A 16043-nucleotide genomic window follows, 5' to 3' on the forward strand; every position below is an offset into this window, starting at 1 on the left:
CCACCTAAACCTGCCCAGCTCCAGTCCCCTCCTGCAGCTCTCAGCCTCAGAGGTAACGGGGTCTGGCTCAGCTGCCACTCCCCAGAGCCCCTGAGGATGTGCAGCCACTCCGAGGAACATCTCCATGCTCACCATGACCCATGTGCTCAGCAGCACAGAGGAAAGAAACAGCAAGTGCTGACAATCCCACTGATTGTTTCTTTTTTGCATATGGAAACTCAGTGTTTCACAGCCAGCAGGTCCCTGGGTGAGTCATCTCTGCAGAGCTGTGGCTGGATAGATGGTCCATAACTGGCTACAGGCTTTAAAAGTCACAACTGGAAGCTGACTGAGAGCTAGATGGTGAATTAGCTGCCCTTGAAAATCAGCAGCATGGTGTGCTGGCTCGGAAGGAGAGCTGCTGAGTGTAGAGCAGGCTGCAGTTTTATGTGATTATTGTTACTTCCTCATCTATGCTGGGCACACTCCCCAGCATTTTGCTGCTGGCTTTCCAAACAGTGGTTAATAATAGTAATTCTGGGGGAGGGAACAGACTATTCAGGATTTTACATAGAAGGCAAATAAGCAAAACTGGAAAGGCTTCACTGTTAGCTCTCCAAAACTCTCAGCTCAACACAAAACCCAACTGTGGGCCAAGTGTCCTCAGATTTAGCCTGTATTTTGCTTTTGCCCTGCTGACTTTCCAGCTGCTGATGGGCAGCAGCACAATGTCCAGCGGGCTGCCCCTTGCTCACAGCATTCCTGAGGGGTGGGATGGGCTGATGGCTCCTTAACAGCCTGGAGGATGAGGTGCATCACTCAGCCAGCCAGTCCACTGATGGTACTGCTCTTGAGAGCTGGGCTGCTCCTCGGAGAGCATTTCACAGTGGAAATGGGCTGCTGGAAACCTCGTGGGGTCCAGCAGAGGCACAGCCTGGCAGGAGAAGGCTCAGGGGCAGCTCAGTGATGTCCACCACTGTCTGCACCACGGGAAACCAGGCTCAAGGCTCTCCTTGGGGGTGCAGAGTGACAGGACAGGAGGCAACATGATGCTGTTGAGCCAGGGATGGGCAAAATGACTCCCATGATTTCAGAGGGCAAATGAATGTTTATTTAAAAGTGACTCTCTCTCACACAGAGAACATTGTGAGCATTAATTCCATTGGTCTTAAAGCAAAAATATTTCACCTGATTGGTACACTGGACTTGGGTCAGTGTGGTAGAACATATCTATAAACAATGTTAATGGAAAGCAAGATAACCGACTGTTTACATTCTTCTGGGACTTTTCCCCAGGCTTAACCTGGAAGAAATCTTTCTCTTTTTCCTCTCTGACTGAACTGAGAATATCCACAGCAATGGGCCCAGGATGGGACATTGGGAATTCCTGTTTCTTATCAGAGAGGCCTTCTGCCCTGCGAGGGTGGTCAAATGTTGGAAGGACCCAGGGATACCCAAAACTCAGGGAGCAAGGTTCTGATCCACACTGGGGCTGGGCTGGGATTGCTGGGTATTTTGGGACAGAACTCTGGACCCCAGCCTACACAAAGGTGTGATCCCTGGCTGAAACAATCACTGCAAAATGCCTGAGATGAGCAAATAACCCAGAGCAATGCCCTGGACACCCTGTGCTCTGACCAGACAGGGAATTGTGAGCCTGCATGAAGTAGGGACACCCAGGTATGGCTTACTGCCTGCTCTGTTCCAACTGTGGCATTCCAAGCACGTCCCCAACAACAAAAATACTCTTCCCCCATGGATTATTTTGCAAAGGCTTGTTCTCACCCACATTTTCCACTTTTTCCACCTTTTTCTGTCTCCATGACCTCTATACAGCCAGCAAGAGCAACTCAGTGAATGGTGTATCTTCATTGTTCATGCCACATCACTAATTAATATTTTAAATTAAACTTCGATAGGGACAATGAAGTCACTGCAGGATGTCTTTGCTCAGTCCTACTCCCCCATGACAATGCTCAGGGCAGATTTCTGTTTGCTTGAAGCCCATTCTCCTGGGGATGAGGGGTGGGGAGCAGGGTCTGTGTCCCTCAGGGCCAGCTGGAAGGTGGCTGCTCTGCTCCACAGGGACGTGTTCAGGAGAATGAAGATGTCCTTGTGGGGCAGAGCAACATGCACCATGCAGAGTTTGTATCCTGCTACACCTTGGATTCTGCAGCAGGAAACAACCTGAAAGGCTGCGTGCCTGCACAAGGAAAGAAAAGCATACAAATAATGACTCAACTGGAAAATATTAAAGGTTCAAAAGCTGAGTTAGTGCGCTAACTCTTGAGATAAAATGCTACTTCTTGTTCCTCATATTTATTTTCCCCATGCCACAAGTACTGCAATGCTGAGACCCTTTTCTGCCAATAAAGCTCCTTCCCGATAGACACTGATTCTCTATAAATCTTTGAAATTTATTTGATTAAGTGCTCCAGGAGCTATGCACCATGCCTCAAGCACTTCTTTAATGCTCTTGGCAAAGCAACTAGAGATTATCAGAAATAATCTCTCAGGTCAAGCTCCATCAAAGCCCACCTGTGCTCCATCGGGCAGTTCACGAAGGGTGAGAAAGAGGCAGGAATTTCCCATTACAAGAGAAAACAGGCATTTAGATGAGATATTGTGAAGGAATTGTTCCCTGGCAGGGTGGGCTGGGCTGGGATGGAATTCCCAGAGCAGCTGGGGCTGCCCTGGATCCCTGGCAGTGCCCAAGGCCAGGCTGGACACTGGGGCTGGAGCAGCCTGGGTGGGATTTGGGATCCCTCCCAACCCAGTCTGTGAAGTCTGTAGCTACCACAGACATCTTACATCACATAGGCTCTATCTGAATATTATGCTATAGCCTAAGACTATATTGACACGTCACACCTGAAATCCTTGCCTGCCCCAAAAATTGACAATAGGCTCTGCAGGTTCATGGCTCTGTCACTCCTACAGGATCAATGCACACCTGAGCACACCTGATAAAAGTTTTCTCTGGCAGCATCAAAACCAAAAGGGAGCAGATAACATGAGGAATGAGTTACAGCTAATATTTAGAGGCAGAATTACTTTACTAATGAGATTCACTGGAATGCAATTTAAGAGCTCATCTTTCTCCTGCAATGCCTCTTACAGTCTGCCTTCAGCCTAAGGTTTAATTAAAAGATTAAAGACTTAAACAGTCACTTATTTTGCCTGCGGAAATGCCTGAGGGAAGCACCAAAATGCACTGCATATGGCACAGAATTCCTACCAAGCCAAATCTTCAAAGAGAGCACACAGTCACCTACTGCCCAGCCTAGTGCTGATGATTGATATCACATTTTTAAGTCACTCTAAATTATTATAGAAAAACACTGGGCTCCTAATGAGAAAATACCAGTTATATTACAGCAATAAGTCTGTCAGTAAACAAGGGTAATGAAAGTATTGTTTTAAATGTACCCACTGTTCAGGGAACTTGGGCCCAACAGAGAGGAAAAAAGAGTTGATAAATTATGACAGGTAATTTTTAGCTAATTTCATGCCTATTCTGTTTTGAAAATGCTGTAAGTTTTCAGCGTACACCTTTAAGAAGAATCTGCCTCAGCTCTCATTCCAGTTTTATGCTCTGCTTTCTGAACCAGCATTTGGGCTTTGAAATTACTAATCTGCCTGGTACTTGGCCATACCTGCATGAACTACTGGCACCTTTTATTTTAAACTTTTAAATTTATTTTCTTTTATTTTTCTGTAGAAATGAGGGATTTATCCTTTTTCTTGACCAAGAGGAATAGTAGAAATCAGTGAGATTGAAAAGACTGGAGCTGGTCCCTCTGCCAAGGGAATCTGTACTCTGCTACTGCCTGCAGTTTCAGCCTGTTCTTTCTCATTTTCTCTGTGTAATGCAGCAGTTTTTCGAAGTACAGCCAATCCTGCAGAAAAGGCCATTGTATCCAAACACAGGAGGATAACCCATTCCTCTTTAGTTCATTCATACCTTCAACCCTAGAAATTACAATTCTGTGACCTGAAGACATAAGCTTAAGTGAAGTGCTGTGCAAATCAAGTTTAAATTCATTCATCACCTGTGAGTTTCTGGGGGATGTCTTGTGAGAAAACAGTGTTTTCTGCTTAACAGCAGCCACCAAAGCTAAAACCAGGGAAAATTCTTATGCTATCCTGACAGTGCATGTCTAACATTCCCACTTGAGCCAGTTTCTCAGATTGTCATTTTGATTCAAGAATAACAATTGGAAGCTTTGCAGTGGAAATAACAGGGAATAAAATTTGCAGCCAAATAAAATAACTGACCACAAACCTTAACCTTCAAAGGCTTCAGTTCATCCAGGCATTTAAACATTTCCCTGAACGTAAACCAATAAGTATTTGAGTTAATCCAGCAACAGAAGTTGATGGAGCCACTTATTCAGGTGTTAAATATCCTGTAAGAGTCACAGCTGTGAGCAACACAGCCTGGTGGAAATGACATCCAGTGCTGGTCAGCTGAGCAGGCTCACTGAAGGGGATGCTGCCCTGCTTGTAGCCATCAAAATACATAAATATTTAACATTAAATATCGCATAGGTAATCATTTAACACTGACAAGAAAGCAGAGCGGTAAATGCTAAGCAATCTGTTCATCTTATGGAGAACAAATCAAACTGAACCACCTGCACTCAGAATATTGCAGATGTAACAGAATTTAAGAGTGAACAGGGCTTAATTTTCCTTTCTCTCCCCAGGTTTACATTCAAATTAAAACAACCAGGGAAATGTCACCCTGACATTCTGCCAAGTAGTATTAACTACCCAAACCATACAGGCAAGAAAGAGTGAACAAAGATAGCATCAACTGTGTGTGTACAATCACAGAAAAACCTCCTTCCTGGGGTATGAGTATGAGCAGATGAACACTGTGCTGCATGCAGACAATTTGCTGTTTCTTGGAAAAGTATTTTATTAAAAGTTACAGTTATTTGCACTGCTGCTGTCTTGCCCATAACTCACCTGGTGCCCAGGTACAGGGGAGCTCCCAGCCCAGTAATGTCAACCTGGAACAAATCCCAAGTGCACATTTAAACAGGTGTGGCCTCTGCCAAATAAACAATACTTGAGGTAAATGCTGCCTGACTGATTGAGCAGGAAGGTGTTAAACACACTTTTCCACTGCCTGCACAGCTGGATCTTAAGGGTGGCTGATCCTGCCTGGACACACACACACACAAAATTCCAGGCTGGGAAAGACAGGGCAGCACACTTTCATCAAAGCAGAAAGAAAGCAAGTTGCAGGAGCAATGAGGACCTCATGCTGTGGCTGGGCTGTAATTAACTACACCAGCAACGAAGGTGATCTTAATTTTAAAACTACATACTGGTCCCTTTTGGTTTTATTTCCTGGCTTTAAAACGGTGTTCATCAGTGTGAAAAATGCATATTAAACGGTTTGCTGTTTGCAAATATTAAATTGAATACTGTATGTGCTATGCTGGAAAGTTGTTTTGTAGTACTGTATTAATCCTTTTTAAATAGTGTGTTAAATATAGTTTTAGGCTGTAGCATAATATTAAAATAGAAGCTATGTGATGTAAGATACCTTTTTGTGACCAACACAAGGAATGAATAAGATAACCAAGAAATTCTTCACACAGACGTAACAGCAACAAGACACCCAAAAAACCCTCAAAACAAGATTTATTTCCTCTTTATTGGACCATACAGACTTCTTCCAGACACGCCACAGCCGAAAAGATCCATTTACAGGATGAGGGGAAGAGTTGACAGAAAATTCCTAGTTTGAAAGGAATATTTGCATCATGTATGAGATATATGAATATGCAAAAGGCTGTTGCTTTTAAGAGTTAATCCTTTGTTAGCAAGGTGTGCTTTCTTGAGGAAATCATCCAAGCATCTGTAATTCCTTACTTTTTATTGTCCTTTATTGTCCTAACTCTGATTGTCCCAATTCTTATTGCTCTAATTTTTATTAGTGTTTTATTATAACTATTTTATTGCTATAGCCGAAACTTGAAAACTTTTATACAAGTGATTGGCGTTTTTCAGAGTCAGTTATTTTTTTTATCTGCAGTCAGCACTAATTGCTCTTGAAGGTGTGCTAGTCCCGCTGGCAGCGGTGCAGTGCAGAACACGCACTGGGCACACCCCGCTCTAGTGGGCTCAAACCCCCGGAAAATCGGCAAAATCCGCGGATTCCTCTGGGGAGACGCAAATGTTCGGGATAACTGCTAGGGAAAGTGTAATATTCTTTTTATGTTTTATATAGCGCATGTATAATGCACATACCTTTGTAACAGGAACCAGGAAGCGTCATGTGGATCGAGTGAAATGCTAAAACACAAGATACAGCAGCCTGACCTGGGGCAGGGAGCCCAAATCCCAAACCCTGAGCTGGACTGATCCCAATCCCAATCCTTGATCTGGGCTGACCCCAATCCCTGATCTGGGCTGACCCCAATCCCAATCCCTGATCTGGGCTGAGCCCAATCCCAATCCCTGATCTGGGCTGACCCCAATCCCTGATCTGGGCTGAGCCCAATCCCAATCCCTGATCTGGGCTGACCCCAATCCCAATCCCTGATCTGGGCTGAGCCCAATCCCAATCCCTGATCTGGGCTGACCCCAATCCCAATCCCTGATCTGGGCTGACCCCAACCCCAATCCCTGATCTGGGCTGACCCCAATCCCAGTCCCTGATCTGGGCTGACCCCAATCCCTGATCTGGGCTGACCCCAATCCCTGATCTGGGCTGACCCCAATCCCAATCCCTGATCTGGGCTGAGCCCAATCCCAATCCCTGATCTGGGCTGACCCCAATCCCAATCCCTGATCTGGGCTGACCCCAACCCCAATCCCTGATCTGGGCTGACCCCAATCCCAGTCCCTGATCTGGGCTGACCCCAATCCCTGATCTGGGCTGACCCCAATCCCAATCCCTGATCTGGGCTGTCCCCAATCCCAATCCCTGATCTGGGCTGACCCCAATCCCAATCCCTGATCTGGGCTGACCCCAATCCCAGTCCCTGATCTGGGCTGACCCCAATCCCTGGTCTGGGCTGACCCCAACCCCAATCCCTGATCTGGGCTGACCCCAATCCCAATCCCTGATCTGGGCTGACCCCAATCCCAATCCCTGATCTGGGCTGACCCCAATCCCTGATCTGGGCTGAGCCCAACCCCAATCCCTGATCTGGGCTGACCCAAATCCCAATCCCTGATCTGGGCTGAGCCCAACCCCAATCCCTGATCTGGGCTGACCCCAATCCCTGATCTGGTCTGACCCCAACCCCAATCCCTGATCTGGGCTGACCCAAATCCCAATCCCTGAGCTGGGCTGACCCCAATCCCAATCCCTGATCTGGGCTGACCCCAATCCCTGGTCTGGGCTGACCCCAATCCCAATCCCTGATCTGGGCCAGCCCAGAGCCCGTGGCCCAGCCCAGCGTGGACACCAGCCCTGGGCCATTCTGCCCCTCTGCCCCTCAGCTCGGAGCCCTGCAGAGCTGCCCCAGCCCTGGGCCAGCCCGGGAGGAGCTGGAGCTGCTGGAGCCGGCCCAGAGGAGGCTCCAGGGTGAGCAGGGGATGCAGCAGCTCTGCTGGCAGCAAAGGCTGGCACAGCTGGCATCGCTCACCCGGCCAGGAGAAGCTTTGGGCTGAGCTCAGGGCGGCTCCAGGGAAGATGGAGAGAGACAATGGACAAGGGATGGAGGGACAGGAGACAGGGCAGGGCTGGGTGGGACACTGGGAATGAGGAATTGTTCCCTGGCAGGGCGGGCAGGGCTGGGATGGGATTCCCAGAGCAGCCGGGCTGCCCCGGGGCGCTGAGGCTGCCCGTGCCCTGGCAGCCCCTCACGCACCGGGGTCCCGCCCCTCCTCTTCCTCCTCCTCCTCCTCCTCCCGTCCCTCCTCCTCTTCCCGTCCGTCATCACCGTGCGCGGTGCTGGGCCGCAGCTCTCCGTGTACCGGCGGCGTTTCCCGGCCCGGAGCCGTTCCAGCTCCCGGAGCCTTTCCCTGTCCCGTTCCCGTTCCCATTCCCGGTCCCTGTCCCGTCCCGGTCCCTGTCCCATCCCCATTCCCTCTTCCCTGTCCCGTCCCGGTCCCTGTCCCATTCCCGTTCCTGTTCCCATTCCCATCCCCGTTCCCTCTCCCCGTTCCCATTCCCGTTCCCATTCCCATCCCCATTCTCTCTCCCCTGTCCCGTCCCGTTCCCTGTCCCTCTCCCCATCCCCATTCCCTCTCCCCGTTCCCATTCCCTCTCCCCGTTCCCATTCCCATCCCCATCCCCATCCCTCCCCTGTCCCGTTCCCATTCCCATCCCCATCCCCATCCCCATCCCTCCCCTGTCCCGTTCCCGTTCCCATCCCCATCCCTCCCCTGTCCCGTTCCCATTCCCGTTCCCATTCCCATCCCCATCCCCACCCTCCCCTGTCCCATTCCCGTTCCCATCCCCATCCCTCCCCTGTCTTGTTCCCGGTCCCGTTCCCATTCCCATCCCCATCCCTATCCCTCCCCTGTCCCGTTCCCTCTCCCCATTCCCATCCTCATCCCCATCCCCATCCCTCCCCTGTCCCATTCCCGTTCCCATCCCCATCCCTCCCCTGTCCCATCCCCATCCCCATCCCTCCCCTGTCCCGTTCCCGTTCCCATTCCCGTCCCCTGTCCCATCCCCATCCCTCCCCATCCGGTCCCATTCCCGTTCCCATCCCCATCCCTCCCCTGTCCCATTCCCGTTCCCATCCCCATCCCCATCCCTCCCCTGTCCCATCCCCATCCCTCCCCTGTCCCATTCCCGTTCCCATCCCCATCCCCACCCTCCCCTGTCCCGTTCCCGTCCCCTGTCCCATCCCCATCCCCATCCCTCCCCTGTCCCATCCCCATCCCCATCCCTCCCCTGTCCCGTTCCATTCCCGGTCCCGTTCCCGCTCGGTGGGGACCATGACCCGCTGGGCCCGGCGCGGTGCCGCCCGGGCTCTGCCCGGCACCCCCTGGGAGCGGCTGGCGCCGGCCGAGCCGCGGGCCGGGGGCAGCAGCAGCAGCAGCAGCAGCAGCAGGAGCAGGGGGAAGGAGTGCGAGAACCAGGACGTGAACGGGCTCACGGCACAGCGCGGCCGGCAGGAGGAGGAGGAGGAGGCGCGGAGGAAGGACCGGCGGCGGGAGGGCCGGAGGATGAGGAGGCAGGAGCGGAGGAAGAACGCCATGGTGAGTCCTGCCCTGCTGCCGCGCAGGAAGGCGAAATTCCCTCCCGTCCTGCCTCTGGACAGTGGCAGCACCCCTGAAGGGCTGGCACGAGCAGCGAGCACAATTACACCCTTCCTAATAAAATCCCCTTCGAGGGATGCCCTAAACAGAGCAGTACTCAGACAAGCTCTGATTCCGAGCAAAGCTCACACAGAGCAGTGTGGGGAGGAGACAGGAGGTTCAGCTAATCCCACAGATCACCATGGAACTTCTCCCCGTTCCTAACTCGCTTATATACAGTTTTGTTTATGTTTAGCTGGAGGTTCAGTGACTTCAGCCGTACATCTTAGGGGTGGTCATACCTTGGGAGTGAATCTGATGTTAGCGTTCAGGAACACACAGAATCATGGAATCTGATTCCATGCAGGTGCTTTTGTTGAGAGCTCTGGAATCAGGGGTACAGACCCAAATCTGCCTCCGACACGGCTTTCGAGCTGAACGTATTTTATATTCTGTCATTATATAACTTACATATTCATTACTAAACTTATATTGTTCTATTGTATACACTGATATGAGTTTCTCGTGATCTCTCTTAGGCCCCTGACCACAGTTTCTCATGATTATTCTTACAATTAAACAGTAATTATGTTTAATTAATAAACAATCATCACATCTAACAATTATATCATTTATCATGTACTAGCTACACAGGTGCAGTTCTAGCAAGGTACAAGGCCTTCATGTACCTAAGGTGTTTATTTTTTTTCAGCGCCTACTAAGCTTAATTTTCCTTTTAGCCCTAAATCCCCATGATTTTAAAACCCTTTTACTATCATGAGGTAGCACTAAGGTCGCCCTGGGGTGGGATGTGGTCAGTCCATAGACAGGGATTCCATCATAGCTGCTGATCCAACAGAACATCCTCCTTTATCTCCCACGCCTGATCAGCTGCAATGTACCAATGCAGATTCCTTCCTCTGCAAGGATTTTGGCAGAGCTGTGGGGTCTGCTCCTCTTACACCCTCCTGTTAGTGCTGCCTGGATTGTGGTGTGTGTGTCGGTCCCATCCAGGGAGTAGCCACTGTATTTCCCCCTGAAATTTCCCCCTTTCAGTCATTTTCCCACAACATTGTTCAAAAAGAGCCCCATGTGGGAGGCACAGTTCTCTCCCTGTGGTGGTGTTATTGTGGGGCTCAACAAGAACTCAGCCCTCCCCTGCCACGGGCACAGCATATTTCAGGTGAAAGACATGAAGTCTGGAACAAAAGGTGTCTGTCAGCTCCAGCAGCAGCCTTTAGCCTGGCTCTCCTGGCTCAGCGCTGTTTCCCCTGCCCCTTTGAGGAGTCCCCAGCCCCTCTTGGTTCCTGGGTGGAACTAATTCCGGTGATTTCTGCGATTCATTTTTCAATTTTCATGAATCACACGATTCATCAAGTTGTGTTTTGCTGATTAAAGGAGAAAAGTGCCCGTGTTTTGTGGTTTGGTGGCAGAGCACAAAGTCTCTTCCTGGCTGCTTTTTCCTGGGGACAAAATGGTGTTTACTCTTTAGGCCCCGTGAGGCTGGGATTTCCAGGTTTCGGGTGCCACTCACAGAATTCATCACTGGATTTTCCTCTTCCAAGGTGTGTTTCCACTGCAGAGAACCTGGCCACGGCGTGGCTGATTGTCCTGCAGTGCTGGAGAGCCAGGACATGGGGACAGGAATTTGCTACCGCTGCGGATCCACGGAGCACGACCTCAGCAAGTGCAGAGCCAAGGTGGACCCAGCTGCTGGTGGGTGTCAGGAATTGGTGTTCTTCCGAAGTGCTTGGGTCTGAATTGTCTGACTGCTGACCCTGAAGCTTTGTGTGTTAGAAATTTAACTTTTGCAGCATGATCACAGGGAACCTGACAGTAATTTATAGCATGAAGTGATTAAAATATTGCCATTGCACTGTGTTGGGTCTGTGACTTCACAAAGGTTTTGACATGGACTGTAAACCCTGTGGAATTTTGCAGGGCCTTTTCCATATGCAAAGTGTTTCATCTGTGGTGAGATGGGGCATCTGTCAAGGTCGTGTCCAGATAATCCCAAGGGGTTGTATGCCGAAGGTGAGTGTCCTGATTCACTGAACTTAGTAAAATTAAATTTCTCTGTACTTCCAGAACAAAATAACACTGCAAGAGAATGAGAGTGTGGCTAAAAAGAATTCCTTTGTATCTTTCAGTAAAAGCAGGGTAATTCTGGGGAATTCATTGTTCAAATAAATTACCTGGGGATTTCTGCTTTAAATGCAGGTTTAGTATTAAATGACAGCCTGAGGTACAAAGTGTGGGAATTTGCTTGTGCCTCAGCATCAGGACATGCACAAAGGAGCAAAAATCCTGTGTGAATGTAGGTAGTGTGTATTTACATGCCCCCAAGTAGGTGGTAGGAGCATTCTCACACAGTACAATAAAATTCTGGGAGGTGGCAAAACACAGGCTCTCAGTAAAGGGGGAGCATCTTCAGTCTGAGTAACTTCAATGAGAAATGGTGTCTAACTTTGAAAGCTTCACTCCTCCACTGGCTCCAACAACCAGCATGCTGTCTCCTGGTGTTTCCCAGCACAGACGTGGGGTCTTGGCAAACTCCACAGGGCGGTTTTGCAGCACAGCTGAAGTGGAACAAAAATCACCTTGCTTTCAAGTGTTGGTATTGGGGACGTCTGTATTGTGTAGAATTTCACATCTCGGTACCTGCAGTTTGATTACCTGCCTCTCAGGAGCCCCTGTCGATTTTATAAGTTTCTTTTCAGTATGGATTTCAGCAGAATTCAGCCTGTTTCTCAAAAAGAGCTTCCAGCAAATCAGAAATACTCGTTAAGCAGTGGCTGGAGTTTGTGGTGTGTGGTGCTGTACAGCACAGTGTGATCCCAAACACCTCTATCCTTCACAGACACAGGAAGGATGCTTTCTTGGGTGTTTTTTGCATTTTTTGTAGTGTTTTCCCCTCCTCAGACGAGTAACAACTTTGTGTGTTAACAGGTGGGGGCTGCAAACTCTGTGGCTCTGTGGAGCACTTCAAAAAAGACTGCCCGGAGAAGCAGAACGCAGGTGAGCTGCAGGGGTGTGGGGTGCCGTGGGTCCAGCAGGGCTCAGCTACTGCTCTGCACAGCTGTGTCAGGGAAAAGGCTGTGGGAGAGAGCTTGGAAGCAGCAGAGCTGACCTTTTGCTGGGACTCTCAGGGAGGGTGTGGAGGAGGCACTGAGTTGCACTGCAAAACTAAGATAATGTTTTTTTTTTTTAAAGTAAATTCATCTTGTGTCTATCTGAGGGTCATATCAAATAATCAGGTTGGTTTTTTTTTTTTTTTTTTTTTCTGGCCAGTAATTTTGCTGCCACAGTCTGGCAGCTGTAGAGCAGAACTGGCTGCTGCTTTTTGCAGATTTCAGTGTGGAGTAGTGGATCTGAACCCAGTGCAGGGTGGTGGTGTGTCAGGCACCCAGGACAGGGACAAAGGAAGATGTGTCCAGTTGGATTCACAGCTCATGAGCTGTTTTCCCTGCGTGTTCCTCAGCTTTCCATGTGCGTAGAAAAATTAATTTAGATACCCCAAACCCCCACTGTGCTACAGGAGGCAAAGCATCAGAAAAGGGTTTGAGGAATGATCCTGTTACTGGAGTGGTGACACACTTGGCATTTTTCTACTTTTTTTCTGCAACACTTAGTTAATGTGCCACTTAATAATAAGCCACTTTACTGAAATTTATGTAAGAAATATTTGTGGCACTTTCTAGATGTGATATTTTTAGGTCTGAGACCATATGTTGGATTCTAGGTGTGTTGCTTTGCCAGTTTAGAACGAGTCAGATTCAGTCTGAATTGGTATGACAGAAGTTTATGACACCAAAAGACTCTGAAATTTCCCCAAGTAGCAAGGCTGTGCCCACTTGAGTGGCTAGTGTTTTAGAAGCCTGTAAGTAGATTTTTTTCTACCTTTTTCTGGCGAGTTTAACATCCATAATGAGGACTGTAAGTGTTGTTTATTTTCCCAAGGGACTGCTTTCAAAACTAGCACCGCTGGTTAGAAGCTTTCCAGTTAATTGGAACTGTGTCACCACTGGCAAGAATTGTGATGTTTGAGATCAAGTGAGCATTGTGCAGGGTATGTTCAGGTACAGAAAGTCAGGTGAGAGAGCTGCCAAAGGAGTTCAGGCACTACAGCTTCCAGTTTCCTCAGGCAGACCGGGGCAGCCTCGGTGTCCAGAGGCTGATGTGGGTTCGTGTTCTGGTTTGAGAGCAAAACCAGTGAGAGACTCCAAGTCAGAAACACACTTTATTAGGAAAAGGGGGGGAAAAAACCCAAAATACATGCAATAATACAAAAGAAAAACCACTGACAGAGTCAGAATACAACCTGGCACCCTACTAGTTAGGGTGGTGGTAGCAGTCCAGATGAAATGGTCTTGTTGAAGTAGTGATCTGTCAAAACAGTCTTGTAGCTCTTGTCCTCTGGAAACCAGTGGGTAAGGGTGGCCATTCCTCTGGGAACCCAGTGGAAAGAACTGACTGCTGTGTCCCAAAACCTAGATTATATCCAGGTGGGGATGCTTAGCTCATCTCACAGTGGGCTGCTATCATTCTGAGTCATGGGTGGATCCCTGCCTGCCCATTAAACAGAAGTGGCTCCTGGAGGGAGTTGAAGACACTGATGGGTGCGTTAACAGGAGATAAGGCAAATGGGATAGAATACATCTCTATGTGGTTCCCTGGCCTGTGTCCCCGCAGAGCAGGTGACAGTCGGGCGCTGGACCCCCGGCCTGAGCGCCGACCACGAGGATGTCGCGGCTGCGCCGGCGCCGCAGAGCGCGCAGCCCAAGCGACCCAAGGTCGTCACCTTCTGAAAGCTCCTGGCTCTCAAACTCCTCTCCTGCACTGCCCCACTGCGCTGCTGGCGATGGAGAAATCGAGCAAGCTGCAGAGGAACTGTTGGTTTTCTGTCTCCCCTCGTTTTCCCAGGTTGCCTCCCAAACCTGCCTGGCTCACTGTAAAACTGGCAACAACAGCACAGCAAGTGGCTGTTTTATTAAAGGAATTGTGGGTGTTTTCTAAGGGTTCTTGTTGGATTCCTGTTTGGTTTTGCTTTTTTCTTTTAGGAATAATGAACTTATTCCTCCATGTGTTCCAGCTTGAGCAGTCTTGTGGTGAAGGTACAGGTCAGCCCTGTGGGCTGCCGAGCTTGGGGTGCAGCTCCTGATGGTTGTAGTTGTTACTGTCAGCCATTAACCTGGTTGGGCATACACACTGGGTTATTTCAGTGTGTTCACTTGCAGAATACAGCCTTTCCTCTGAAACCTGTGGTGAAACACACCCCTAAAGAATTGGAGAGCAAGTGAGAAGCTCTCTTGGTTTATTTACTTTTTTTTTCAAAGAAAATTCTCAAAAATGTGCAGTGTTTCCGTGCCTTGGTGAGCTGGGAGTAAATCTTCTTTGTAAAAAAAAATTAAATTTTCTTTGTAAAAAAAACCCAAAACAACTGGTGGATATTAAACAGAAAAATTAAGAAACCCACTCCAAACAGAGTTTCTGCATCCGGCAGTATTACTGGAGAAGTGCATCCCTGACCTCCCCTCACATACTCTTCTTGCAGCCAAAAACAAATATGGGGGATTAAATTGTCTGGAGATATTTTATATTTGTACAGGCAATTATTTTTAATAAAATGTTGCTAAAGAATACAGTGGTTAAACGTCCTATTTTAGATGTCTTGGTGCTGCTGTGGAGACTTGAGATAGGGGGTGTATGTTCAGGTAGTATTAATCAGAGCACATTTTTAAATGGGAAAGAGGAGTGGATGTGAATTAAACCAAGGATTAATTATGGAGTTTTAATTAACTATTGGATAACAGCTCAAAGCTATCTGTTTCATGTGGACATTTTGGCAACAGACATTTATCCCAGCTTAAGAAGCATTTCCCTTTCATTGTATGAATTAAGTATACTGTTTAAAAAGCACCTTTTTTATGTAATTTCCCATCTCCTTGGCTTTGCAATGTGCTCTTGCCGCCTGTGCTGGTGGTGCCAGTGCGGGCTGGTGCAGGCAGTGGTTGTGCAGTCCTGAGGAGGGGCTGATCTGCAGCTCCTGCGGAGCAATCTGAGCTGTACCTGCGGGACAAAACCTCTGGTTAGGTGCACCCACTGCTGCTGCACAGAGGCCTGTGTGGCTGCTTTGGAAAGCACCTGCAAAAGGCGCAAAGCCATAAATTGACAGTGCTGGGCTGGCTGTGTCCAGAGCCAGCATTAGGGGTCTCTCTTCACCAGGCTATCTCTGCAGCCCAGGGCTGCTCTGCCACCGCTGCTGCCGGCAGGGAGCTGCACCCTCCTGGGCTGGGAGGTGGCACACCACCCTGGTGGGTGCTGGGCTCTGGAAGGGGCTCCCAGAGTGGTGCTGCTCTCTGTCCACGGGAAGGAAGTGCTGATCCAGATCAGACCTGATCTGTGGTCCTTGCTGCCGAGCCAGAGGCCGGGGGCTGTCTCTGTGTTCCCAGCGAAGCACACAGCCGCTGGCGTGGCTCAGCAGGCAGAACTGTGCCCACACTGAGCCACAGGGCAGGGGACACCGGAGAGCTGACACCCCCAGGGCTCAGTGCCACCCCTGCCACGCTTCTGCAAACTGCTGGTGGGTTCTGTAAATCCCTGCAGCAGGCTGGGCTGGCTGCAGGCTGGCAGAGCTCTCACCCTGGCGCCGGTGGCACTGCAGTGACACGGAGTGGCAGTGCTGCAGCTCTCCCCCAGGCCCTCGCCAGGATCCAGATGCTGGTGACACACTCGCTGCTCTGAGCAGAGCAGCACACAAGGCAGAGCTAGTAAAAAAGTACCTTACACCACAGAGTTTCTGTTTTAACATTATGTTATAACCTAAAGCTATACCTCAGCACAGC

General features: G+C 49.3%; 1 protein-coding gene across 3 annotated transcripts; it reads left to right on the forward strand.

The window, feature by feature from the left end:
* The first annotated feature begins 7837 nt into the window (after window positions 1-7837).
* On the forward strand, window positions 7838-14838 carry ZCCHC9 (zinc finger CCHC-type containing 9). 3 transcript variants are annotated; one of them, XM_085567214.1, is made up of 5 exons: window positions 7838-9159; window positions 10764-10914; window positions 11140-11232; window positions 12148-12216; window positions 12412-13884. In XM_085567214.1, exons 1-5 carry the CDS (start codon window positions 8896-8898, stop codon window positions 12693-12695), a joined length of 861 nt encoding a protein of 286 aa, XP_085423340.1. In that variant the 5' UTR covers window positions 7838-8895; the 3' UTR covers window positions 12696-13884. The 3 variants fall into 3 exon arrangements, with proteins under 3 accessions (XP_085423340.1, XP_085423339.1, XP_085423341.1); XM_085567213.1 differs by lacking the exon at window positions 12412-13884 and adding an exon at window positions 13896-14838 and having other exon boundaries at window positions 7842-9159; XM_085567215.1 differs by lacking the exon at window positions 12412-13884 and adding an exon at window positions 13891-14838 and having other exon boundaries at window positions 7843-9159.
* The last annotated feature ends 1205 nt before the right edge of the window (window positions 14839-16043 follow it).

The sequence above is a fragment of the Lonchura striata genome, chromosome Z (genome assembly GCF_050655825.1).
Source record: "Lonchura striata isolate lonStrDom1 chromosome Z, ASM5065582v1, whole genome shotgun sequence".
In the NCBI taxonomy this organism is placed as follows: Eukaryota; Metazoa; Chordata; class Aves; order Passeriformes; family Estrildidae; genus Lonchura; species Lonchura striata.

Coding starts and splice junctions, on each gene's coding strand:
- ZCCHC9 (XM_085567213.1), top strand. CDS start 8,896: ATGACCCGCTGGGCCCGGCGCGGTGCCGCCCGGGCTCTGCCCGGCACC. Junction 9,160..10,763: donor AGCGGAGGAAGAACGCCATG/GTGAGTCCTGCC, acceptor TCCTCTTCCAAG/GTGTGTTTCCACTGCAGAGA. Junction 10,915..11,139: donor CAAGGTGGACCCAGCTGCTG/GTGGGTGTCAGG, acceptor GGAATTTTGCAG/GGCCTTTTCCATATGCAAAG.